Consider the following 24,887-nt stretch of genomic DNA (forward strand, 5'->3'; position numbering starts at 1 on the left):
GGCGAGAAGACAAGTATAAATACATGCGGGAGCGCGGGAGCGGAACTGCGCTGCCCGCAATGTCGGTTGAGAGCCCTGCTGACCATTGGCTGCTCATAGCGCGCGGGACATTGTGAAACGCTAAACTCGGCCATCGCGCGCGACCGAGTCCAGAATCGCCGACATGCCGAGCACGGCGGCGCCGAGCCCGGCCTCGTCGGCGCCCACGCGCCCGAGGACGCCGGGCATGTCGCGCAGCGCGAACAGCGTGCCGCCGAGAACACCGACCCAGGCACACACGATCTCGACCGTGTTGGCGTGGATGGCGAGGCCGATGCCCGAGCCGACGAGCCCGCAGAGGAGCGCGGCGGCGAGCGAGAGCTCGCGGAATCCCGGCGCCTGGCGTCAGTGCCGTCGGCGTTGGACGTACGTGGTACGCAGCGATTGCGAGGCCGCCGAACACGCCGCCGCCTGCCACAAGGGCTACGAGGGCCATTTTGACGGCCCAACCCCAGCCGAGGAGAGCGAGGGCCGCGCCGATGGCGGCACCCTCCACGGCGCCGAGGAGGAGGAGGAGCGCGGCGCCGGACGCGCCGCGCGGGCGGCAGAAAAGGAGCAGGCTGAAGCCCGCGGCGTAGACCACCGGCGAGGCGAGTGTCGCGAGCGCCGGGCCCATGCCCAGCTCGCGCTCGGCGCCGCCGAGGAGGCCCGGCGCGAATGCCGAGACGGCGGCGGCGGACAGCAGGAGCCGGAGGCAGGTGAGGGCAAAGATGGGAGGCGTGATGTCGTCCGTAGGCGGGGCGAGGGGGGCGTGCGGGCCCATCAGCTGATGCTATCTACTAGTAAGAGGAAAGGAGGGGCGCAGAGGCGTCGCGGCGTGCCTGGGCGGGTGTGTGGCGATCGGGGTGATGGTGAGTGCTTTCAATGAAGTGCGGAATGGGTCGTGGGGCGTGAGTAGCTCGCGAGAGGAGTGAGAGAGCTGAGAGGATCACGAGCAAGAGCAAGAGCTTGAGAGGAATGGGAGAGGCGCGAGGACGAGCCCGAGCATTGCCAGCTTGCGAGGACGTCGCTGTTCCGATTTACGCCATGCCACGCCACGGTGGCCACGGTCTGTGCGCCCACACACGCAAAGCCTGAACAAAGGGAGGAGTGAATCAGCTGGGCACACAATCTCCCCTGCAGCGATCCCTCGAGACCCATCCACTCCGCCACTCTCCGCCATGCCGCCCCTCCGCCACCGCCGGCGCCACACGCCACCGCACGCCCCGCCTCCCTCCTCCTCCTCCTCCTCCGCTCTCTCTCTTCTACTGACTGGCTCGCACCCCGAAACGCTCATGACCCGCCGCCGCCGGCATTCCTTCTCCTCTCCTCCTCTCCTGAGCTCTCTCTTCTCTCCTTTCTCCTCACTTCTGTCCTCTCACAGCTGCGCCATCCAAACACGCCTTCCGCGCAGCCCCGTCCCCCCCACCCATGCCGCCCATGCCGCGCGCATCCTCATCCACATGAAACGCTCGATATCAGTGACTGCCATGCTCATGCCTGTGCGGTATATGACCCACTCACGCACCACTCACCTCATCTCACCGTCACCTCCTCACTCTCACCCCTACAATGGGCAAGGCCACCGTCAAAGACGCGAAGGTGAACGCGAACGCAAAGACGAGCACGAGGAAACGCGCCGGACGGCTGAGCGCGCGGCCACGCCCCCGCCGCGCCCGCTCCTCCAGCAGCGCCGCGAGCGACTTGCTCGAGACGCCTCCACCTCCCCCCACACTCCCCATCGCCCTCGTCGAGGAGGAGGTGGAGGGCGGGAGCCCCCTCGCTCTCCCGTCCCCTGCATGGACGCCCAAGCCCGAGCCCCCCGAGCCCGACGACCTCCCCGACACCTTTGACGTCCTCGACTTCCTCCCGCCAGCTCCTCCGCCCGGGTTGCGGCTCGGCCCCGTGTGCGAGTCGCGAACAGTACGCGCCCGCTCGACATCGCTTACCCAGTGCACGTCCTTCTATTTCGCAGGGCATCTCGACAACCGCACACAGTGGCAGTTGTTGCACCAAGCGCTCGTGATCTACATGTACGAGCTGAACAGTGAGTCTGCGCCGAAGGACACCAGGAGGCGGCGCTGACGAACCTCCTTTCGATTTGCGCACTTCCGCTGCCGATATCTTGCATCCTTTCGCATCTGCCACGCTCGGCTTGCTTTCGCTCGCAGTGTCCCCACAAATCGCATGGCACCACCATCGCATGGGACAGTTCCGCGGCACCGAGCAGAAATACACCGTCGTCAACATTGTCACGGGCTCGTCGTGGACCAACGTCTTCGAAAAGGACATGGAGAACCTTATCCGCAAGGTGTGGCAGGGAGGAGATCGACAGTGAGTTCCACCCAAGGAGGACCGGGCGGGTCAAAGGAAGCAGCTGATGGCAGTATCGAGGTGTATCGCACCCCACACGAATAGACACGTGTTGTGGCTCATGGCTGTTGTCTTGCTGGGATATTCAAATGTTGTACGATGTGTGTTGGTATTGGCATAGATGTAATGGGGCTCAGTCTCCCACGATCAAATGGCTATCATGTCGAGCTCCAGGCCAGTGGAAGAAGAGTAAAGCCTGTCACGACGCACCCGAAACCCGACTGCCTCGGGGATCTATGCAGAAGTTGTCAATGGCAAGGGCTTTGCGCCGGCTCAAGACCGCACGGACAAGGGTACACCTGCTCACCGAGGGCGACGGGCAGGGGGGCCGGTGAGGGCAGCCGCGGGAGAACGGAAATACTCCATCTTGCACTCAGCACGGCTTCTGGTCGGCTGCAATACTCCCTTGAAATCCAATGCATACAGTGTGCGCTTGCCGCCTATGCCTCCTGGTTCATGATGATGACTTTGATCTCGTCGCCGCCCTCGACCGCCTCGAAAGCCTGTTGGCTCTGCGCCAGCGGGAACGTACGGGTGATCAGCGGCTTGAGATCAACTGCGCCGCGGCGCAGCAGGTCGAGAGCATGAGGGAAGCACGGGGCTGTGTAGCGTGTAATTCCCTTGACGTCGATCTCCTTGTTGGTCACCGCAAGAGTCGGGAACGTCATGGTCTGGTGGTGGCCGAGACCGACGGCGAGGTCTTGGATCAGCTTCGCCTCATCAGTTACTCACAAGTCGCGCCTTGGCGCGCAATCGCTATGCCCAGCAAGCCGGCATCTTCGGCGCCGCTGGCTTCAATCACGCGGTCCACGCCGTCGCTGTCCAACCCTGCCTCGGCAAGATACGTCTTCGCGCGGACCTTGGCTGCGTCGAACTTGACATCGCCTATTGGGTGCTCGTCCTCATGTCCGTTGGCCGTTCCGTTGGCAACCGTTGGCAGGTTGTCGACAAGGAACACCTTGTCGAAAACGTTCCGCCCACCTGACACATACGCCTTTGCGAACGCTACACGCTTCGGGTTGATGTCGAACCCTATCACCCGGCTGACGCCGTACGCTCGGCACACAGCAGCGGCAATCAGCCCGATCGGCCCACAACCCATGACCGCCACGGTCTGGTGTGCACGGATGTCGGCGCGAATCCCAATCGCCACACCCACCGCGAGCGGCTGTACACACCCCGCCTCCTCCCAGCTCAAGCTGTCCGGCAAGTGCGGCGCCATGTCGGCGGGAAGCGCGAAGAACTTGGACAGCGAGCCCACCGAGCCGGGTGTGCCGCAGTAGCGGGCATTGAGACAGATGTTGATCCGGCCAATCTTGCAATTGGCGCAACGGCGACACGGAAGGCCAGGCTCGACTGAGGTCAGTCGCAATGCCACACGGGCCGCAAGGGAAAGGTGGGAGGGAAGGGTGAACTTACTCGCAACACGATCCCCAACCTTGTGCGTCGTGACCATATCGCCAATGGCAATGACCTCGCCGGCGCTCTCGTGCCCCATGACCAGTGGCTCCAGGACTGGCCGCCCACCCACTCCACCCGCACTAAAGTTATGCAGGTCAGATCCGCAGATACCGGACGCGATCACACGGACGAGTACACCGTCTGGTTGCAAGACCGGGAGGGGACGGGGCTCAACGCTGATTGTGTGCTTCTTCAGCAGCACAGTTGACAGGTTGGGAGGGAGGTTAAGGGACTGAACCTGTGGCGGGTTCACCTTGACGAGGTGGTGGAAGTCGGTCATGGCGATGGGTGGAAGGAGACCGATTGAAAGAACAGATGACAAGAACAGTGGAGAACGAGAGGCGTGAAGGGGAAGCGGCTCAGCTCGCAACTCCGGCACTTGCCTTGCCGCCAGTTGCCGCACCCGCCCTAGCTGCCCGGCTCGGAGTTATCCACCACAGATCAAACCCACCCGTCCATCCCCTGCGTCTCTTTCCTCCCTCACATTCGACAACATGCATCGCGCGTGGCGACATCTAAAAGTCAACCTTGGGTATCTCGAACAACACAAAGTCGTAGTATTCCTGCTCCATCACATTTGCCCATTCTCCCACCATGTCATCGGCGTGGACCGTATTGCTCGCCCGATCCTTGGCTGTGGCGAGGTAGTTGAACCGCGCCGACAGCTGCTTGAGCGTCTTGACCGCTGTCTTGGGCTCGGGCTGCAAGTCAGGGTGTGCACGGTATCTGGCGGCCTGTGGTGACATACCTTGACAATGACTCCTGCGTACTCCGCCGGCAGGCCGTAGCGGAGCACACTCTCCACAAATAGGCGTACCGTCTTGAGGTGCGCCAGCAGCTGGTATGCTTCCGAGAAGTTTATCCGCGTCAGACGCAGCAGCTCGGTCTGGCGTCAGCGGGACCCAAAGCGAGCGCGGCGCACCCAAAGTTCCTTCTCCTCCTGCTCGAGCCTGGCTAGCTCCTTCTTCTGGTTCTCGAGCCCCTCGTCATCCCAGTTGAAGTCGCGCACAATGAACCTAATGTCAGTTGTGCGTGAGTCAATGGCAGCTCACTTGTTCTCGCGAGCCTTGTGCACAAAGTCGTCGTGCACCTTCTTGAAGATGGTGACGGTCATCAGGACAAAGTCATTGTCCTTGGCAAGCTCCCTGGATGGGTCGACGAGGCGTTCGTACAAAAGAGGATCGTCAGGCCAATTCAAACAGATGTGAAGACCAGGAAGCGGCGTGCACGGTGCAGGCAGAGGCGGGCGTCAGCCTTACTTCGCGCACGCAGCACATATGCTTCGCGAGAGTTCACTCACTGCGAGCTGCGCGGGACAACCATGGATGCGAGGCGCTCGTACTTGTCAAACCAGTCTTTGACGTTGTTCCTGCGCGTCAGCGCACCACTCTACACACACTGTGCACGGCACGCCGCCGCGTGCAGGCTGGCATTCTACCCACTTCGGCACGGCGACGAGGAGCGTCTCGAGGAACTCGGAGTTCTCGACAATGTCGCCCTTCTTGACGACGTCCAACAGAGAGCGCTGCGACAGATTACCCTGCTGTTTCCGCTGAAGGGTGTTGAGTGCGCCCTTGGCGAGATTATACGACTGGGCCTTGGCCTTCTGCGTCGTTTCGACCGTGTGCATCTCGCTCACAAGCGAGGCCACGACGTCGCCGACCTTGCCATCGTCGCCCCAGCGCCCCTTGTCCCAGCGCCACGCTGACTGCCCATGCGAGTCAGGCAGCAAGTACTCCTCTACCGGGCGATCGTTGACGCGCGCATGCTGTGCGAGTCGCGTCTTGTCGTCTCCGACGAGGGAGCGCAGCTGGTCGAGCAGCTTGGATACGACGGCCGTGAACGTCGCATCCATCTTGGGCAGCTGATCCGAGAGCGTCAATAGCGACGAGAGTGTCCCGGCCTGCCGTTAGCTGTGAGGAAGGTGCAACTTGCCTTCAGTTCCGGGATGGTCCAGCCGCCGCAAGGGGTGTTGCCGCCCGTCGCGCGGCGCACGTCCTCGAGAACCGAGGACGGGTCGCCGTCATGCAGGGGCACCGAGATAATCCAGTAGGAGAGATCAGACGGCATGCTGTAGGTGCCGCAGAGTGGGTCGGCGCGATCGCGATGGCAGTGTCTGATGTGGTGGTCGCAGATGACGCCGGCGTAGGTGGTGACGACACAGGGTGGGGACGCTGGGGAGCCTACGGCTGTTAGGAGTGAATGGCGAGAGTGTGCCTATCTGCTCCAAACCGATGGCAATGCCCAAAACCACGTGGTGTTCCAGACCTCCACCGGCTCGGTCTTGTGCTCGGTGCCTTCCATCCAGAAGGATCAGCCGATCGCGGCAAGCCTCCTCGTCATCGTTCACCTCTCCTCAAGCCTCTTCCATCCAACATGTTCAGGCCGCTACTCGCCGCCGCCCGTGCTACCGCCCGCTCCGTTCCGCGCTCCGCCGCACCCCAGCGCTCGGCGCTTGAGGCGCTGCGCCGACCGCTCTCATCCTCGTCCCGCCAGCGAGTCGAGTACCGGCGCTTTGACAACCGCTCCTCAGGGCAGCCGAGCTCCGGCAATGTCATGAACTACATGCGGCGCCGCGTCGGCGGTGATCGCGGCATGGTGCTCTACGGCATCATGATCGGCGGCGGTGCAATCTACTATGTTGCCCAGTGCGTAACGGCTGTGCGGGGAAGGGTCCGAGAAGCAAGAGAGGAGTGACGTTGACGCCAGCCTCGAACGAGTCCCAATCACCGGTCGGTTGAGGTTTATGGATTGCACGCCTGAGCAGGAAAGTGAGGTGAGTACATGTGTGTGTGGCGAAGACACAGAGGGCGCATGTGTGGCGCGGTCGCAAGAGCCGTGCATGTTAAAGCGTCTCGGATGAACAACGGTCCGGAGGAAGTGGCTATCCTGCGGCTCGCGAACGGAAAGGTGCAGATGAGCCGAAGTGGTGGGAAAGGCACATGTTTCAAGGAGACAACGAAGACCGAGACGTCGACCGAGGATGTCTGAATTTCGGAGGAGCTTGTCCGAAGGGGCTGGTCAACGACAGACTGATGCGGAAGTTGGGCGAAACGGAGCGGAGCTGGACAAGCAGCGATGTCGCCGAGTAACCTGGAGCGGGACTGATTCTTGCTTCTCCGCCGTTGCTAACGCCAGATCGGCCAGGCCACCTATGCCGAGACCATGGCGCAATTCGAAGGCCAGCTGCTTCCGCCTAACCATCCCATCACCCGGCGCGTGCGCGAGATCGCCAAGCGAATTGTGGAGCGCAACGGTCTGGGGCGAGTGAAGGAGGGCCACTCGCTCAGCAGCATTGAGGAAGTCATGGGCTCGTTCGGCATCGGGCGCGGCATGGAGTCCGGAGAGAACATCAGCGCAACGGAGGCGGGGAATCAGAATGCCGAGTGGGAGGTGAGTTCCATGAGCTGCACGTCCATGAGAACCGACGCTGAAAGCAGGTGTACGTTGTCGACGACCGCAAGACGATGAACGCATTCGTGATCCCAGGTGAGTAGTGCCTGGCGAATTGAAGTGAACCAGTGGAGCGTCTTTGTTCCGAAACCCCAGCTCCACGGATCGCCGATGTCGGCGACAACGGCGCTGATAGCAGGCGGCAAGATCTTTGTGTTCACGGGTATTCTGCCGGTGTCCGGCAATGACAGCGGGCTGGCGACGGTGATGGGCCACGAGATCTCGCACGTCGTGGCGCGTCACGGCGCCGAGCGCATGAGCTACATGAAGGTGCTGTTTGCGGTTAGCTTCCTTCTCGAGACGCTCGGCCTGGATGTGGGCATTACGCGCGCGCTCGTCACCCTCATGCTGCAGCTGCCCAACTCGCGAGCGAGCGAGAGCGAGGCCGATAACATCGGCCTACAGCTCATGGCGCGGGCATGCTACGACCCTAGTGAGGCGTCAAAGGTGTGGGAGCGGATGAGCGAGATGGGCGGCGGTGGTGGCCAGCTCGACATCCTCAGCACACACCCAGCGAACCGCAAGCGCATCAAGGTGAGAAAATCGTCGGACCATCTGACAGCAGGCACTGTCTAAGGAGCTGCCGCTCGCGAACGACATTGTCGCGGCCAACTGCGGGGGTGTGGCCGACAACAAGGCCGGGTTTGACCAGGCTGTCGGATCTTGGTCGAAATGGGGCTAGCTGGAAGGCGAGAAGGGAGTGCTCCGGCGTCATATTGTCAATGCAAGCGTTGCCGACGTGGTGACTACCTTGCCGATTGGGGATCAGGGGATCGCGGTGACCGCCGTCAACCGACACGGCAGCCTGCAGTGGTCGTAAATACCTCGCTGTTCCATATCTCCATATCTCCGCCGTAGTAGCATCAGACCGTGTTTTGCCGAGATTCAGCATTATAATGCTGAATATAACGCGACTCAGAGCCTTTGCCATTATACTCTCCCCGTATCTAGCATGCCCTACGATTCCGAGCACCACGATGCCCACAGCAGCACTGGCGGACACGTCCCCCACCCGCTGCACCCGGACGAGCCCCCTGTAGCGGCGACCGAGACCGGCGGACCGGACACGTCGCCGGGTGACCTCGAGCATCCGCACCTGTATCGCTACGAGACCGTATCCGGCTTCTTCCTGCAGACGGAGGGATCGAAGCACGTCGAGTTCGAGGATCTGGTGCGTCTCCGAGTCCTGCGAGTGTGATGCTGATGTTACCGTCATCCCCCCTCACTCTCACTGTCAATGCTCTCTTTCGCCTCCTGCGCGCACCTCTCCCAGCTCGAGCGTCATTTCGGCCTCCTCGACACATCGCCGCAGCGGTGGGCCAACTTTCGCACCCGCATCGCCGAGCTTCAACGCAACGCGGCGCCAGGCGAGGCTTACAAGGTCCTCTTTCTCGGGCGGCATGGGCAGGGATGGCATAACTTTGCCGCGGCCAAGTACGGATACGAGGTGAGTTGCGGGGAAGTACGAATGGGCGCTCGCTGTATGATTCCGAGATGCCGAAACGGCGTGTCTTCCGTCAGGTTCGTGGGAGCGGGGAGCGCGAGAGGCTGGCATGAGCATGTGTATGTGGAATGTGGCGGTTACCGACTGCTGCCACTCCTCGTGTGCCTGGCGTCGCTTCCGCATCTCTACAGGACAAGTCCTGGCTCCGTTGCAACGGGCCGAAGGGCGACAATTCGTGCGACGGGCGCCAGTGGGCAGCTACTGATTATCTGCTGGAATGATGCGAGCTGTGGTGGCTCGTGTATAAACTTGTCGTATCGAGGAGGCCTCTGAGGGCCGGACTTCGCTTAGCATCTCGCTAACGTCAGGCCTGGGAGACACACTACACGTATCAGACGACGGACGGCGAGCTGACGTGGGGCCCAGACCCCGAGCTAACGAACTTGGGTCATGAACAGGCCCGCGCAGTCCGCCGGACGTGGGGGCGGGAAGTTGAGGCAGGCGCGCCTGTCGACGAGATGACATGGTTCGTATCGCCGCTTACGCGGACATGCCAGACCTTTCTCAACTCCTGGGAGGGGTTGTACCGCTCGCCGCAGATCTGGGAGGTGAGCAGGCTTAAATATCTGGTGCTAACACCCAGGATTGGCGCGAAATCTATGGCTCGCACACGTGCGACAAGCGTAGTCCGCGGTCGATCATTGCGGCACGCTTCCCCATGATGGAGATTGAAGAGAGCATGAGCGAGCACGATGAGCTGTGGCGACCGGATGACCGCGAGACGGACGAGCACATGCAGATGCGCATGCGACGGGCCATGGATCGCGTCATGAGCGGAGACTACACCACCTGTGCGCAGCTGTAACTCGCGCGTCGCTGACCCCAGATATCAGCGTCACGGCCCATGCGGCCATCCTCCGCAACCTTCTTGCCGTGCTTGGCCACCGGGCGTACCCGCTCGCGACGGGCGAGATGATCCCAGTTGTAATCAAGGCCACACGCATGAGTGGGGCGTGATCTCTAACCCTGCCTTCGCCCTTCCTCTGTATCCTTACTCACTCACGTCATGCATAATTGTCTTCGATGCCTGGTGGCTGAACCAGCAGCTCACAGATCCTCGTGAGGCGGGAGGTCCTCACCTCGCAGCACCAGCGTTGCGCGCACCGCGCGGTGGTCGCTCCACCGCCCCTGCCACCCGTCCGCATCGCCCTCCTCAACCCAGTTGTCGATACACGCATACTGGGTAAACACCCACCCGCCGCGGGCGACATGGGTGCCCTCCTTAGCCCGCTCATCCGCCGCCGCCATGATGAGATCGATGCGCTGCGTCTCAGTGCGCCCCGGCCCCGTGAAGCCTGTCCACGTCGTGTCGGGACCGTAGGGGCGGCTCTGGGCATCATAGCCCGGCCGCCGTTCCGCAAGGTGGTGATAGGCGTCCAGGAAGACGAAGCTCGGCTTTTTTAGCGGCCAGAATGACGTGATGTTCTTGTACCCGTCCTCGTTTGGCGGCGAGTTGAAGTCGCCGAACAGAATAACGGGCGCCTTGGGTTTTTTTCCTCTCATCTGCGTCTCGGTCTCAACAGCATCGACCCACTCGCGAATCGCGGAGCGAATGAGGAAACTGCTGTTTGCTCGAGCGACCACACCCTGGTCATCGTAGTGCGTGCACACCGCGTGCACGAGGTGCCCGCCCTTCTTATCCCGCAGCGATAGGAAGGTCGCAATGCGTGTTTGACTAGCGTCCCATCCCACCGAGCCGGGCCGCTCGGGCGTAGTGCTCAGCCACATGGTTTTCCACTTAACGCATTCGAAACGTTCCCTGCTGTCAGCTCTGTCGCCGCTTAACGCACTGGTCGTAGAAGATTGGCGAGTACTCGCCGGCCGTCTTGCCGTCGTCACGCCCGACGCCCACGTGTGCGAACCGCCTACCGAGGAGCACGGCGAGGTCCTCGAGCTGCGAGACATACACTTCCTGAAACCCGACAATGTCCAGCTCGCCCGTGCTCAGCAGCGCGTCCACGAGGCGGCTCCGGCGCACGGCCCATGGCTGCTCGGCGTACGGCCTGTCCCGGTCCAGAAATCCCGAGCGGGATAGCTTCCGGGGGTTGACTGCGCCGTGCTTCGGAATGGGGACAGGGTTGTCGCGCAGCCCATCGAAACGTACGTTGACGGTCGCGACGTGGATGTCTCGCGGGTGGGCGGCCATCTCGGAGGCAGAGACGAAGAGCTGGGGGGCCGAGGGGTCGGGTTGGAGTACAACCATGGGTGTCTGGTGTCGAGCGTTTGAGGAGGTGGGCGTTGGAGTAATGTGTCGTGGTGTGGACAGCAGGGTCATGGCGCAGCCGGCGCTGATGGCGTTGTCCTCGATGGAATGCGGCTGCGGCGTGCATGACCTCATCCCACGTTGTTTGTGTGTTCGTATATCCGAATGTATTTCCGCAATCCGAGATGGTTGAGTAACCTACGCTCGCCCTCCGCCCATCAACAACATCCCAATATCACCTTCTCCGCCTCCCTCCACGCCTTTACTCTTTCCCAAGCGACTATGCCACAACATGGCGACGAGGACGCCGACCTAGATGCCTATCCCTACCTCCGGGGGCTCAACCCCGCTCAGCTGCAGGGTGAGATACCTACCTATTCATCTCTGACAGCAGCCGTAATAGCCCCTCCGGAGGTGCCCCTTCAGATTCTGGCCGGCCCCGGGTCGGGCAAGACTCGGGTGCTCACCTCGCGTGTGGCCCATCTTGTGAAGCGACATCACATCTCTCCGCGCCGCATCACCGCTGTGACATTCACGAACAAGGCCGCGAACGAGATGCGGAAACGCCTGCAAGCTCTTCTCGGCCTGTCAGAGGCGTCGCAACTTGTGCTTGGTGAGTGCGCCTCTCACCATGACACTCAATTCCCGCTGACCCAAGGGACGTTCCACGCGACATGTGTGCGATATCTACGGCGGCACGGCGCACGCATCGGGCTTGACACCAACTTCGCCATCGCCGACGCTGATGATTGGTACGATCGCACCTTGTCCAGGAGCTCACAGCAGCAAGAAGATTATGACACGATTGCTCAAGGAGAAGAAGGAAGAGCTTACCATGGCGCGGATCAGTCTTAGGGAGGGAGACGTGCTCAGCGTCATATCCAAGGCCAAAGCCAAAGGGGAGACACCGGAGGGCATGGAGATACGTGCCGCTCAGCCCGAATCCGACAGCGTGCTCACCGTTATTGCTGAGCTGTATGAAGATTACGAAGCCGCGCTACGGGAGGCCGGTGCTCTCGACTTTGACGACCTTCTCCTCTTCGGCCTACGACTATTCCGCCAGCACTCCGGCATTCTCGAGTCATGCACACACATCCTCGTGGACGAGTTTCAGGTGAGCACAACGGAACCCGCAAGGCTCACCTCAGGACACCAACACCACGCAGTACGAGCTCATGAAATGCTTTTCCAAGGCGCAAGGTGGTGTCAGCATCGTTGGCGACCCAGATCAATCGATTTATGGGTGGCGCTCCGCAGGTGAGCGGCATGGTCTGCGAGAGAAACTAAACTCAGAAATCGAGAACCTTACCAAGATGACCAAGGACTTCGACAACGTTCGCGCCATCTATCTTGAAGAGAATTATCGCTCCACGGGCGCCATTCTGGCCGCCTCTCACTCAATTGTTTCACAAGGTATGGATGACTTCGCGCATCTTGCCCTAAACTTTCAGATAAGTCTCGCATCGAGAAGAATCTGTATACGTCACATCCGAAGAGTACAACTGTCACCCTCAAGACTCTGGCCACACCGGCTGTCGAAGCAAGCTTCATCTCAGCTGAGATCAAGCGCCTTGTGGCGTATTCTGGCGGGATGCTAAATTTCGAGGACTTCGCTATTTTGCGTCAGTAAACTCCGCCGGGTTCGCCAACTGCCTGCAGTGAACTGCCACAGCTAATGCATAGTCCGCTACAACGCCCTATCACGCGTTCTTGAAGCAGCGCTGCAGAAGGAAGGTATCCCTAATCGCATCATCGGAGGGCGCAAGTTCTTCGAACGCATGGAGGTCAAGGATCTGCTGGCATACCTGCAGCTTGCAGACAACCCACACTTCACCGTGAGAGTCTGGAGGGAGTACGCTAACATCCAGCCTGCTTTTATGCGCGTCATCAACACTCCCCGTCGTGGCATTGGAGACAAGGCTAGTTTACCTACACGGCAGCAGCTGATTTCTAGTCCGTCGCTGACCTCGTTACAGCTGCCCGGAGGAAAAAGGTTCCACCTATGGCTCTATGCGAGGCAATAGTCGACGGGGAACGGCTGCCTGAAGGTATCAAGCCCGCGCTCAAGAAAAAACTTGCATCATTCGTCAGCGTTGTCCGCAAGTTGCGTCGAGCAGCACGGGAGGTAAGAATTCTCTGCCAATGGGTGACTAACGGCGAGGACTTCCCCGTTGAGGAAATCATTCGCATGGCTCTCGAGAAGCTAAACTATGAAGAATACTTGCGATCTACACAGCAAGACTATGTTGAGCGATGGGAGAACGTCCAAGAGCTGGTGCGCACATGACGACGATCAATCTGACACCGCCCAGATTAGTTACAGCGTCATCGTGGCCAAGGAGCAGAGCCGGGAGGCCGAGTTGGACGAGGAAGGGACTCGACCAGAGGGCTTCGCGTCAGCGAAGACGTTTCCATTAGATGCTCCGTCCCCATCTCACAAAGTCGAGATTCCCGTGCACCCCATGTTTCGACGAGGAGACTCTTCATCCAGGAGTCGCTCATCGTCATCTGTTCCGGACACTAACCAGCGTAAAGCGAATCGCCCGCGAGTCAAGGTCGAGGATGACATTATCGAGATTCTGTCAAGTGACGAGGAGATGGACGAGCGTCCTCCGCAGCCGGCTCCTGCAATTGCTGAAGACGAGGATTTGTGAGCCGGTTATCCAGAGTTTGTGTTGACGCCAGAATGACACCGCTGCGATTTTTCCTGCAGAAGTCGATGCTATCGACGGACACTGAGTCCAATGAACCTGACGAGGAAATTTCTGTGAGTGTAGCATATAGAACCCTATTGACGGACCAGAAAGTCACCATGTCCACTGTCCATGCCGCAAAGGGGCTGGAGTGGCCTGTGGTATTCATCCCGGCAGGTAAGGCCTCCGTCTGTTTACACGACGCTCACCGCCAGCCGAGCAAGGTACCTTTCCTTCATATCGTTGCACGGAAGAGCACGAGATTGCCGAGGAGCGCCGTCTGCTCTACGTCGCTATGACGCGTGCGCAACTTTTCCTGGTGACCTACATCCTCGTTTCGTGCTCTGACCGCAGACTTTGACTAGCGCGCGGGTACGGATGGCAGGGGGAGAGGAGCAGCCGCGGATTTTGAGCGAATTCGTATCTGCATCGCAACGCAAGCATCCAGTATGTTCGGTGCTCCTGCAGCGCCCTTTGCTGACATGCAGGCCATCTTCACTGGTGATGTCCCCAATATCGACGCGGACATCCGGGTACAAATGTCGCAAATGCTTGGGCGCCCTACACCGGACGAGGAAGCGACCAAGGAAATGGTCGCAGAGCACGTCCGAGCTGCGCCGTCACCGGAGTCGTGGGATGTGACTGTGCCGGGCACACGGGCGTTCGGCATACGGAGGGGGATGGGAGGCCGCGCAACAGAGTACTGGAAGTCGGATGCCGACGATTATGCCCTCCCTCCAATGGGGGCTGATGCGCCGCGCGGCAGCTTCTCGTTCTTCTCGAGCGCGAAAAGCATGGCCCAGACGCAACCGCCAGCGCCCAAGCCGCCGGTCCAGCGCCTCGAGTCGTCGGTTAAGAACCTCCCGGCTCCGCTTCCATTCACGTTTGCCACTGAGCAAGCTACACGGCCCGAAGCCACGCTCAGCTCGTTCGCTTCCGCCGGCAGCTCGTCGTTGGCCGCCATGAAGGCGCTCGGATTACCTGACGCCCCGTTGGCGGGCGCGGTCGGAACTGCCAGGTCTGTACCGGCCGTTCCGGGCGGCGCGGGCGGGCCTAGCGTTCCGCTCGCGCGAGGGACCAAGCGCCTCGGAATGGGGCGCCCTGCGCCCTGGGGGTCCAAGAAGGCCAAGCAGGAGTGATCTGTATAACATTGTTGTTGTACTGTGCATGTCAACCAATGGGAGAAAGATGGATGTCATCCGTTGCTCGTGCAGATGCGGTGGCGCCCAGGCCGCGCAAGATCGGTCGCTCGTGTCGCGTCGTGCGCACGTGAGTGGTAATTCTAGATCTGGTGCCTGCGGCTAGCGGCGTCTTGTGGGCTCGAGTCGAGTGGTGATGGGAACGAGCTGACCGATCCCATGTAATCAGTCACGCCCTCTCGACAGCCCACAGCGCTATGAGAACTGTGCGATCTCGCTCGCAGCTCGCTCCACAAACTTCTCGTTCGCTCGCACGGCCACTCGCTCGCAAGTTGCTCGCCTCGTCGTTTGATGGTGATACATATGGACCAGAGAGATTGGAAAGGCCGGCGTGTTTTCGGCGGCCGAGCCAGATGGAAAGAAGCCTATACACGCTCGTTCTTGCGTACACCTACACCTCTACACAACTCATTCGCGTGCTCGTCTGTGCCGCTGTCGCGGCGCGCCTCTTGTGCGGCGCTGTGCTTGGCTGCGAGACCTGCATCGCACACGCCGCCGGACAGACCGGGAAACACGACCGCTCGCAGACGCCAAGTCGATTCTAGACCTCAATGTCCTCGTCGACGCGGCGCGCGAGTGCACTGGTCTTGACAGGCGAGGAGCCAAAGGACGTGTGATGCTGGATTGGGTAGGACGACGGAGGGATGCTCTCGCGCAGCGTGCCGGGCGGAGAGATGCGTGCACCGCTGTGTGTTAGCGCGCTGCACAGGCCGCACGTCGGCATCCATGACGTTGGTTGTCCCCTTCCTTGTGTTTGGGAATGACCTAACGATCTTGGTCGGGCCGGTATGCACTGGCCCCGGAGGTCGTAGTCCAGAGATCAAGGCACGCATAGCGCCACTCACCTTTCGGAGCCTCGCCGTTGGTGGGAGCCTGGAATGCTCATGGGCTCGTTGGGGGCCTGCATGCCGACGCCGACGACGGCAGCCGAAGCGCGGCGGTTCATGAGAGCATCCTGGCCAGGATTGTTGCCAAGAGGGAAGGGGATCGGCTGGCCTGATGGGGAGGACGAGAGGTGCCCGTTCGAAGGAGGCGACGCGTGAGGAAGGCTGAGGTGAGCAAGCGCTTCCAGTCGGACTGCTAGACATACCCCTCGGGGGTGGGAATCGCAGTACCCAGAGGCTGGGCAGGCGAGACGCCGGCCTTGGACATCATGTAGTCGCCCGAATCAAAGTACTTGCGTTCCTGCGGCGAGTCAGAAGCTTAAACACAAGAGGGCGCAGCGAGCGGGGAAGCCGACTGAAGGACAGAGAGTGAGAGGGCGCATCCTTCTCTGGCTCGAGAACACCACACGCTGCTGCGCGCGGCAACAACGGAACGCGTGTTATGCTATGGGGTAACGCACCTTGTTGATCTTGGAGAGTACGCTCTTCTGGGGCATCTTGCCGTACATCCTGAAGGCCTTCTGGTCTTCCTCGCTCATGGACTGCAAAAGGGGGTCAGTAAGGTGGCTAGGCTGGGGGGCGCAGTGTAGGTTGGGCGCAGTGTAGGTTGGGCGCAGATGGAATACACACCGAGAGGTCGACCTTGTTCTGGCGATGTCAGCTTGATTCGGGATGGCAACAGGCAACAGTGGGCGTTGGCCGAAGCTGTGTGTGCTGCTGCTGCTGCTGCTGCTGCTGCTGCTGCTACTGCGGTGGCCAACTCACCATCTTGTGGGGGTTCATCGTTGCGATTTGATGGGGGAAGTGGCGACAGAGAAGTTGTAGGGGATTGAAGAGGAGGACGGGATGAAGGGTGGCTAGATGATCACTACTTCTTGAACTGAACTTGGTGGAAGTTTGAGGACAAGAGGAGAGGGTGAGAGAGAGCGAGAGACGGAAGTGAACGAGCCGAGCGGAAATTGGATGCAAGCGGGGTCAAGGGTCGATAGGACGTAGCGTGGTAGCGTGACGAGGGTTGAAGGTTGTGAGGTGCACGGTGTTCGGGGATATGAAAGGGGAGGGAGGAGAGCGAGAGAGAGAGAGAGAGAGAGAAAGAAGAAGAGGATGAGCGATGGAGAGATGTCGGGCCGGGAGAAGGTCGTGGAGGAGAGAGAGAGAGAGAGTGGCGTGGCGTGGCGTGGCGTGGCGAGTGGCAGGCGGCGCGGGTGGGAGGGTGGGACTGTGCTCAAGTGGAGTGAGGGGAAGGAGAGAGGAGAGAGGGAGAGAGGAGAGAGGGATGAGCACGAACGTGGATACGAGGATGGAATAGGAGACAGATATAGGTTGATTGACCGAGTGGCAGTGGGGTCGCAGTTGACGCTATCCCCGCTGTGTGATGCAGTTGTGTGTGGTGTGTGTGAGAGCGGGATTGATGGAGGAGGAGATCTCTCTGACAGTTGAGTAGTAGATAAAGAGTTGAACGTCGACGACGAGCTGGAGGAGGAGGAGGAGTAGTGAGTAGAGTAGTAGTCGAGTTCAAGCTGACAGCGAGCGAGGTGGTTGGTGGGAGAGTACCTACCAGGGAAGGAGGGAAGGAGGGAGGGAGGGAGGGAGGGGGAGGGGAGGGGAGAGCGAGGCGAGTGGTGTCGGTGACGAGGTCATGTGCTCATGGCTCATCCCCCCCTACCCTTCCTCTCCCTACATGCCCCTGCATCCTCAGTGGCCAGTGGCCAGTGGCCACCTTGGAATGCCGACATTCGACATTCGCATCATCCGCCTATTACATCCCCCCACTCATAATTACAAATCTCCTCTCAGCGGGCTCTCAGGGCACTTATACACTCGCTCTAATCGTCATCTACCTCCAATCCTAATTCCGCTCCGTCTCCGCCTCTATAGTTTAAATGACACGCCCTGAGGACTAGCCAGGTCTTGCCTCAGATTAGCTGCCTTTCGCCACTCTGCACTCAGGTCGCAGCCTTGGCTTGAGGCACCAGGAACAGACCAAAGGAACGCGGGTTCCCCAGTGACGTCGGGCATCTCCTTTGCTCCTTTCACTACTACTTACTTCACAAACCTCGGAACAACGACTTGAGCCAGTCAAGATGTCCCTCTATACTTTCTATGAGCCTATGAGCCAATGAGCCTATGAGTTATGGGGTCACTCTTGGCCGTAGCCGGCGTGGAGCAACCATGCAATTTGGTCATATTCCAAGAGCAGGAGTGTCCGTAATGAGCCAAGTCTTTCGTTCAACTCAATCAATCTCCCTCTTGCGATCTCCTACGAGTTCATTATCATGATGTAGCTACCCTCTACCAGCTACCAGCTACCAGCTACCAGCTCCATCTCCCGAGCTCTCAACATGTCAAACTTGAGGCTGACCTCAAACCCTGCATGCCATGCCAGCTTGCAGGGGCAGCTATCAAAATATTCAAATATCCAAATCGCGCATGACTCGCTCTACGCACTCCTGCACTCCGCACGGGCAGTCACGCTGCACGTTGCGCGCTAACGTCACGAGTCGTGTAATGTCCTCTCCCGTCTGTTGGGCCATGCTCGGCTTCTGGAGAGGAGACCCACTACAACCCGTGATTAGTACTCCGTGATCCGTGGATCAGTTCCGCCCCCGCCTTCCCTCGGCGGCCTGTGCGCCATCGCCGCCGTCTCTACCCCTCCCCTCTCCGGCTCCTTTCGGCTCGCCGTACCGCCGCTGTCGACTCATGGCCAAGCCCAGACGCCCGACACGCGCCTCCCACGCTTCGGCGCCACGCACTCTTATCGAGATCCGGGGCACCTTCCTCGGACGCCCCCGATCGGCTTTGTCACCGATGGATCGCAGGAATGCTGCAAGCTTCAAGGCTCTGCCCACCCGCGTCAGATCTGATCTGAGGCGTGGAGCGACCGGAGCGAGACCAGTTGCCACTCGCCACGCCACATCCCGGCCGAGAAGCCTTGCCGAGAGCAATAGCGCTCGAGGCGCGCGTCTCGCGCGCGAGATTCTACCCTCGTGATCGGTTACAACTGGCGGAAGCTTCACCGCCCTTTGGTTCCGCTCAACGGTCTTCGCCGCCTGCCACCCAGTCCTGCCCGTCACTGCAGGTCGGCAAAGAGGGCGGAAAGGAGTTGCCAGACAGATTGCCATCGTCAAGCTTCAAGTCTGCTCAGCGACTCACCAAGGCTAGTCACAGCATGCCGTTTCGAGTCCCCATCTTCCTGTCAGATGCTCTTCCTCGGCCGTCGCACCACTCTCTGCGCCTAGTACATATCAGTAGCGGCGGCATCGAGTCAACTACCGCACAAGGCGCCCTGTGCACCACGCGGTGTCTTATCTTACCTGTTCCGAATGTCCACGGTCATCGGTACCGGTCGACCGCATTATTAGACCTTTCGCTGATGGAGTTAGATATGTTCCTGGGTTAGCATGAGTGCAGGCGACGTAGTAGAGGAGGTCGTTAAAATCGCTAGAGTGCCCAACTGCAAGCTGCGAGCTGCGGATGTGCGGGGCATAAATGCGGGGATTGGAAACTAGATCGACACATGACGACCCATATGGCTCGGCGGACCCAGATTAAATCAACATGCCCCTCATGCCTCCTGGGCCTCTTGCCAGGTGATGCGACTTTTGGCTTGCAACCACCCACTCGTGCATTCGCACCATCCGTCTCATCCTCGGCTCCGAGTCCGCGGCTTGCTCGTCCATCTGTAATCCGACAGCACACCGAGACGACGAGGATCGAGTCAACATTTCCCCTTTTGCTGGTTCTCAGTCGTACAAACTTCTCCGACGTCACCGAGCCCATCCTCAACTTTCCTCCATCAGCCTCATCAACCCCACTCACCATCTTGTGGTGCACGCCATATCGCAATGGTGTTCGCACAAGCCCAAGGTCTTGTGCAGGCCGCCAAGGTGGCCTACATCGGCGGCCACTTGGCTGCGCACAAGGCCAAAGAGCCCGTCGTCAAACCCCAGTACGCTATTAGCCATCCGAGATGACACCGCGCTGACTCGTAGCCCCTCCCCCTTCATCCTGAGGCATACGCTCTTCTTCCTTCCCCTCCTAGTTCTCGTGTCCGCCGTCGCCCTCCTTCTCTCCTACGGCGTTCCCTGGCTCCATGCTCGCTACCGCCGTCGCCGCGGCATCTTCCTCGACGGCGAGGAGGGCGAGGAGGTCGAGATCGAGGCTGAGGCGCCGCCGCCCATCATGCCCACGCAGGGGCTGTGGTCTGACTTGCGGGCGCACGTCCGCTCCATGCAGACCGAGGGCGCGTTCATCGTCTTCCTTGACCTCGTGCGCACCATCTGTCTCTGCGCGCTCGTCGGCCTCAGCATCCTCGCGGCAGTGCAAGCCGAGCCGCCAAAGAAGGGGCGCAACGAGAGCTACTTCGAGATCATGAAGAAGAAGAAGAGAGGCAAGAAGAAGAGGAAGAACAAGCCCATTCTCGACGAGTTCTCGGCGCTTGAGTGGGCCGAGTTCGGCGTCAGCATCTTCTACGTGGGTAACATTATGGCTCGCGTAACTCACGCCAGCTCTACAACCTACTCTTCTGCTTCTTGCTACTCACGCTGCGTCGCACCAAGCTCCGCAGAAAACTCACTAATCACGTTGATCTGCTCCTCATCCTCGCGTTCGCCCTCTACTCGTACCGCGACATCTGGCCGGCTCTCACCTACTACCTCTCGCCCTCGGACGTAAACAACTGGGTCACATGGACGCGTATCGGCATCCTGGGTTTTGCCGGCGTCATGATCCCCCTCATCCGCCCGCGCACCTACGTTCCCATCAACCCGCTCAAGCCGACGCCGCCCGAGCTCGTCCACCCCGAGCAGACGACGCCGCCCCTCTTCTTCATCTTCTACGAGTTTATGACCGGCCTCGTCATCAAGGCGTGGGGCACCTCCTCGCTCCCCTATGAGGAGCTGCACCCGCTGGCTGACTACGACCGCGCCGAGCACCTTTACGACCAGCACATGACGACGCTCGACCCCGTGCGCCGACGAGCGCAAGGCCTGCCCCAGCGTCACCTTTTCTTCAACCTCGCGTACGCTTTCCGCAACACCCTGTTCTGGGCCAGCGTGATGTGTGTCATCGCCGCCATTGCCGAGATCATGCCAGCGTACGCGATCAAAAATGTCCTCACGTACCTCCAGAACCAGGGCGAGGGTGCGCGTATCCGACCAATCCTCTGGGTCTCGCTTCTCTTCCTCGGCCCGCTCATGTCGTCCCTCGCGATCCAGTACTACATCTTCATTATGACGCGCTTCCTCGTCCGTGGCGAAGCCATCCTCACTCAGCTCCTTTTCGACCAGGCCCTCCGCCTGCGCATGAAGGACAGCGTCGGCAGCGAGGAGGAGAAGGTCGACGGCGAAGCTCCTACCTCGGTCGAGACGCCTAACGGCTCGGAGATTCTGGACCCTACGATTCAGGCCGCTCACAACAATTCAGCCGCCAAGGCGGAGACGGAGCCCGTCGCCGAGGCCAAGGCAGCGTCGAGCCAGGGGATTGTTGGGCGTATCAACGTCCTCATGGCCCAGGACGTCGAGTCCGTGGTTGAGGGCCGAGACCTTCCTTTGGTCCTTGTCTACATCCCAATCCAGGTTGCCCTCTGCCTTTACCTCCTGTACCAGGTCCTCAGCTACAGTAAGTTTCCAGAAAATTTCTGGCTGACTTTAGGTGCGCTCTTTGGTGTCGCTGCCATGATCCTCACTCTGCCCCTCCCCGGCTGGTTTACTGCTCTGGCTACGCGAGTCCAGACGGACAAGATGGAGGCTACTGACGTCCGTGTCGACGCGATCACGGAAGCCGTCAGCGCGCTACGCATCATCAAGATGTTTGGTTGGGAAGAGAAGATCAAGGCGCGCATCGCTGCCAAGCGCGAGGTCGAACTCAAGCTCACTTGGAAGCGCCGTGTGCTTAACCTGTATGTTGCAACGCACGCAATGTCTCTAACCGCAGTGCCATTGAGATGGTCAACATCCTCCTCCCGGTCATGGTCATGGTCGCGTCGTTTGCCGGCTACACCCTGGTAGAGAAGAAGCATCTCACCGCGGCCACTGTCTTCACCTCGATGACTGTGTTTGAGATTCTCAAGGGACAAATGATGATGGGGTTCTACATGGTTTCTGAGTGGATCACATCGGCCGTCTCGATCCAGCGCCTCAACAGGTTTATGAACGAGAGCGAGATGATCGACGAGTACTCGCAGGGCAACCGCATCGTCGTCAACACGCCTGAGAAGATGGAGGCCGAGAAGGAGAGCCTCATTCGGATCAAGGACGCCGTCTTTGCGTGGGGCACAGACTCGCCCGACAAGAATGTCATGAACTTCCGCCTTCGCATTCCTGACGTGACCTTCTCGAAGGGCAAAATCAACCTTATCTGTGGACCCACCGGCAGTGGCAAGAGCTCTTTCCTGGCAGCGCTCATCGGCGAGCTCCATTTCGAGCCTGAGAACGACACGGCGTTCTTCCACCTCCCGCGCGAAGGTGGCGTATCATTTGCTGCCCAGGAGAGCTGGTGCACGTCGGCCTCTATCCGCGAGAACATCTTGTTCGGCAAGCCATACGAACGTGCACTTTACCGCAAGGTATTGCATGACTGCGCTCTGGAGACGGACCTCAAGCTGTTTGACGATGGGGACAAGACTGAGATTGGTGAGAAGGGCATCACCCTCAGTGGTGGGCAGAAGGCCCGCGTGACCCTCGCCCGCGCTATCTACTCTGGTTCCGCGGTGGTGCTGCTGGACGACATCTTCTCCGCCCTCGACACTCTCACCTCGCGTTTCATCCTGGATAACCTCTTCAAGGGAGATCTCGTCAAGGACCGCACGATCGTTCTCGTTACGCACCACACCCATCTTGCTGGGCCTATTGCCGACTACATGGTAACCCTCAACCCAGACGGCAGTGTCGCACATGCTGGGCCGATCGACGCGTCGATGATCTCAGCAGCGCCTTCAGAAGCTGACCTTACGAATCTGCGCGCGACGACAGAGCTGGATTCGGAGAGGACTGCTGCGCCCACTCCCGATATCGAGGAGGAGGTCGAGATCGAGGAACAGGAGCTAAACGGCAACGGCCATGCGAAGAAGGCCTCCAAGCTCATCAAGGACGAGGAAAAGTCGGAGGGCCGTATCTCGCGCCGCGCACTCAAGTCGTTCTTCAGCATGTTCGGCGGGCCGATCTTCTGGGCCATTTACTTCGGCTTGCTGTTTGCCGGACAAGCCATGTCGTCCTTCCAGACATGGTGGCTCGGTCGTTGGGCCGAGGCCTATGACGAGGTCTCGGACCCCAACATGGTATCAGTGCCCTTCTGGCTCGGCCTCTACATGGCGTGGGTCGTCATTGGTGCGCTCGGCTTAGGCATTTCGGCCATTCTCTTCTACATTGGTGCGATGAAGGCATCGCGCTCGATCCACCAAAAGCTCGTCGACCACATTTTCGGCGCGTACATGCGATTCATCGACACGACGCCTGTGGGCCGCATTATTTCTCGTTTCACCAAGGACATGAAGTCGATCGATGGCCCCTTCACTGAGCTGGCCGTTGGCGTGTTCGACATCTCCATGGGTCTGGTCATCAAGCTGGTCACCATCGTTCTCTTCGTCCCGTTCTTCACCCTGCCGGCGATCATCATCGGCGCCCTGGGTGGCTTTATCGGCGAGATGTACATCCACGCGCAGCTCAGCGTCAAGCGGGAGATGTCCAACGCCAAGAGCCCGCTGTTCTCTCACCTCGCCTCGTCGGTGTCTGGAATTATCTCCATCCGCGCCTACGGTGCGCAGGAGCAGATCAAGAACCAGACGCGGGAGAAGGCTGACAAGTACACGCGCACCGCGACGGCGTTCTACAACCTCAACCGCTGGGTGACTGTGCGCATCGACATGCTCGGCGGCTTGTTCTCGATGACGTTGGCGATCTTCCTCGTCTATGTTGTCCGTCTCGACCCCTCGACGTCCGGCTTCGCCCTCACGCAGGCCATCTCCTTCGCAGGCACCATTTTGTGGTGGGTGCGCATGCTCAACGACATGGAGGTGCAGGGCAACTCGGTGGAGCGTATCGAGGACTATCTTGTCATCGACCAGGAGCCTCCTTACGACAAGCGCCGTGCGACTCCGGCGGCTTGGCCTTCCTCGGGCGAGATTGTATTTGAGGGGTTGAGTGCCAAGTACTCCAAGGACGGCCCGACCGTGCTCGACAATCTCACCTTCACCATTCGGAGCGGTGAGAAGGTCGGCATAGTTGGGCGGACAGGTAGCGGCAAGTCGACGCTGGCTCTTGCTCTTCTCCGCATGGTCCCGACCACTGGGACTGTGCTGATTGACGGGAAAGAGACGGACAAGATCAACCTACACGATTTGCGCACCAACGTGACGATCATCCCTCAGGACCCGATCCTTCTCTCGGGCACGTTGCGCTTCAACCTCGATCCCTTCAGCGAGCGCCAGGATGCTGAGCTGAACGACGCACTGGATCGCTCAGGTCTAGGTGCCGCCGCGCGTGCCCCATCAGGCGGCGCCACGCCGATGCGTATCACGCTTGACACGCAGATTGCGGCGGGCGGCTCCAATCTGTCGCAGGGTCAACGCCAGCTCGTGGCGCTTGCGCGCGCCCTGGTGCGCCGCAGCAAGGTGCTAATTCTGGACGAGGCGACCGCGTCCGTCGACTTTGCGACCGACGCGCTCATCCAAAAGTCGATCCGCGACCTGCCGTCTGACACGACCGTGTTGACGGTCGCGCACCGCCTCGCGACGGTCATGGATTATGACAAAATCCTCGTCCTCGGCGCGGGCAAGGTGCTCGAATTTGACGCGCCGGGTGTGCTCAAGAACGACAAAGACTCGTACTTTGCTCAGCTGGTCCAGGCGATGGACAGTTAGTGCGGAGGTGCGGGCGTGCAGGTGTGCTGTAGCAGTAGGAATATGTCATGGATCTAGTGCGGCACTTCGAGTTCCCGATACGATAGCATATCCCCACCCGACTCCCGCGCCCGATTGCAAGCGAAATTCCGTGCCTCGCCCACCAACTCATTTCACCCGTGGGCCGTGGGGGCAGTCACTCGCCAAGCACTATCTCTCTTCACTCATCCACTCTCCGCATCGCCATCTCGCATCGCACTGCA

At 60.2% G+C, this 24,887-nt stretch overlaps 11 protein-coding genes across 11 annotated transcripts; 6 read left to right on the forward strand and 5 right to left on the reverse strand.

Annotated features, from left to right (window-relative positions):
- Positions 1-120: 120 nt before the first annotated feature.
- Positions 121-802, reverse strand: COLE_01218 (uncharacterized protein; the record flags this gene model as incomplete). The annotated part of the gene is made up of 2 exons (XM_018426002.2): positions 121-378; positions 410-802. The coding sequence occupies 2 exons, from the start codon at positions 800-802 to the stop codon at positions 121-123; spliced, it is 651 nt and encodes a 216-aa protein (XP_018279050.1).
- A 2,029-nt stretch (positions 803-2,831) lies between these two features.
- Positions 2,832-4,132, reverse strand: COLE_01219 (uncharacterized protein; the record flags this gene model as incomplete). The annotated part of the gene is made up of 3 exons (XM_018423125.2): positions 2,832-3,091; positions 3,124-3,747; positions 3,811-4,132. 3 exons carry the CDS (start codon positions 4,130-4,132, stop codon positions 2,832-2,834), a joined length of 1,206 nt encoding a protein of 401 aa, XP_018279049.1.
- A 235-nt stretch (positions 4,133-4,367) lies between these two features.
- Positions 4,368-5,922, reverse strand: COLE_01220 (uncharacterized protein; the record flags this gene model as incomplete). The annotated part of the gene is made up of 7 exons (XM_018426654.2): positions 4,368-4,553; positions 4,601-4,738; positions 4,775-4,868; positions 4,905-4,997; positions 5,153-5,221; positions 5,295-5,755; positions 5,788-5,922. 7 exons carry the CDS (start codon positions 5,920-5,922, stop codon positions 4,368-4,370), a joined length of 1,176 nt encoding a protein of 391 aa, XP_018279048.1.
- Positions 5,923-6,228: 306 nt separating this feature from the next.
- COLE_01221 (uncharacterized protein) lies at positions 6,229-6,549 on the forward strand (the record flags this gene model as incomplete). The annotated part of the gene is made up of 1 exon (XM_018427456.2): positions 6,229-6,549. The coding sequence occupies one exon, from the start codon at positions 6,229-6,231 to the stop codon at positions 6,547-6,549; it is 321 nt and encodes a 106-aa protein (XP_018279047.1).
- Positions 6,550-7,017: 468 nt separating this feature from the next.
- COLE_01222 (uncharacterized protein) lies at positions 7,018-7,987 on the forward strand (the record flags this gene model as incomplete). The annotated part of the gene is made up of 4 exons (XM_018427457.2): positions 7,018-7,245; positions 7,293-7,341; positions 7,445-7,839; positions 7,871-7,987. The coding sequence occupies 4 exons, from the start codon at positions 7,018-7,020 to the stop codon at positions 7,985-7,987; spliced, it is 789 nt and encodes a 262-aa protein (XP_018279046.1).
- Positions 7,988-8,257: 270 nt separating this feature from the next.
- On the forward strand, positions 8,258-9,766 carry COLE_01223 (uncharacterized protein; the record flags this gene model as incomplete). The annotated part of the gene is made up of 5 exons (XM_018420360.1): positions 8,258-8,476; positions 8,579-8,752; positions 9,118-9,357; positions 9,393-9,600; positions 9,636-9,766. The coding sequence occupies 5 exons, from the start codon at positions 8,258-8,260 to the stop codon at positions 9,764-9,766; spliced, it is 972 nt and encodes a 323-aa protein (XP_018279045.1).
- A 90-nt stretch (positions 9,767-9,856) lies between these two features.
- On the reverse strand, positions 9,857-11,012 carry COLE_01224 (uncharacterized protein; the record flags this gene model as incomplete). Its single annotated transcript, XM_018423124.2, has 2 exons — positions 9,857-10,568; positions 10,600-11,012. 2 exons carry the CDS (start codon positions 11,010-11,012, stop codon positions 9,857-9,859), a joined length of 1,125 nt encoding a protein of 374 aa, XP_018279044.2.
- Positions 11,013-11,294: 282 nt separating this feature from the next.
- Positions 11,295-14,066, forward strand: COLE_01225 (uncharacterized protein; the record flags this gene model as incomplete). The annotated part of the gene is made up of 14 exons (XM_065626135.1): positions 11,295-11,373; positions 11,407-11,625; positions 11,671-11,764; positions 11,799-12,126; positions 12,161-12,269; positions 12,306-12,425; positions 12,464-12,634; positions 12,696-12,931; positions 12,967-13,137; positions 13,174-13,287; positions 13,325-13,662; positions 13,698-13,779; positions 13,816-13,882; positions 13,921-14,066. The coding sequence occupies 14 exons, from the start codon at positions 11,295-11,297 to the stop codon at positions 14,064-14,066; spliced, it is 2,274 nt and encodes a 757-aa protein (XP_065482629.1).
- Positions 14,067-14,154: 88 nt separating this feature from the next.
- Positions 14,155-14,844, forward strand: COLE_01226 (uncharacterized protein; the record flags this gene model as incomplete). The annotated part of the gene is made up of 1 exon (XM_018427454.2): positions 14,155-14,844. One exon carries the CDS (start codon positions 14,155-14,157, stop codon positions 14,842-14,844), a length of 690 nt encoding a protein of 229 aa, XP_018279042.1.
- Positions 14,845-15,445: 601 nt separating this feature from the next.
- COLE_01227 (uncharacterized protein) lies at positions 15,446-16,571 on the reverse strand (the record flags this gene model as incomplete). The annotated part of the gene is made up of 6 exons (XM_018425362.1): positions 15,446-15,590; positions 15,750-15,953; positions 15,995-16,089; positions 16,250-16,330; positions 16,419-16,436; positions 16,554-16,571. The coding sequence occupies 6 exons, from the start codon at positions 16,569-16,571 to the stop codon at positions 15,446-15,448; spliced, it is 561 nt and encodes a 186-aa protein (XP_018279041.1).
- A 3,062-nt stretch (positions 16,572-19,633) lies between these two features.
- Positions 19,634-24,645, forward strand: COLE_01228 (uncharacterized protein; the record flags this gene model as incomplete). The annotated part of the gene is made up of 5 exons (XM_018426653.2): positions 19,634-19,737; positions 19,781-20,261; positions 20,297-21,407; positions 21,441-21,687; positions 21,723-24,645. 5 exons carry the CDS (start codon positions 19,634-19,636, stop codon positions 24,643-24,645), a joined length of 4,866 nt encoding a protein of 1,621 aa, XP_018279040.1.
- Positions 24,646-24,887: the final 242 nt, after the last annotated feature.

Source organism: Cutaneotrichosporon oleaginosum (assembly GCF_008065305.1).
Source record: "Cutaneotrichosporon oleaginosum strain ATCC 20508 chromosome Unknown ATCC20508_contig01, whole genome shotgun sequence".
Lineage (NCBI taxonomy): Eukaryota > Fungi > Basidiomycota > Tremellomycetes > Trichosporonales > Trichosporonaceae > Cutaneotrichosporon > Cutaneotrichosporon oleaginosum.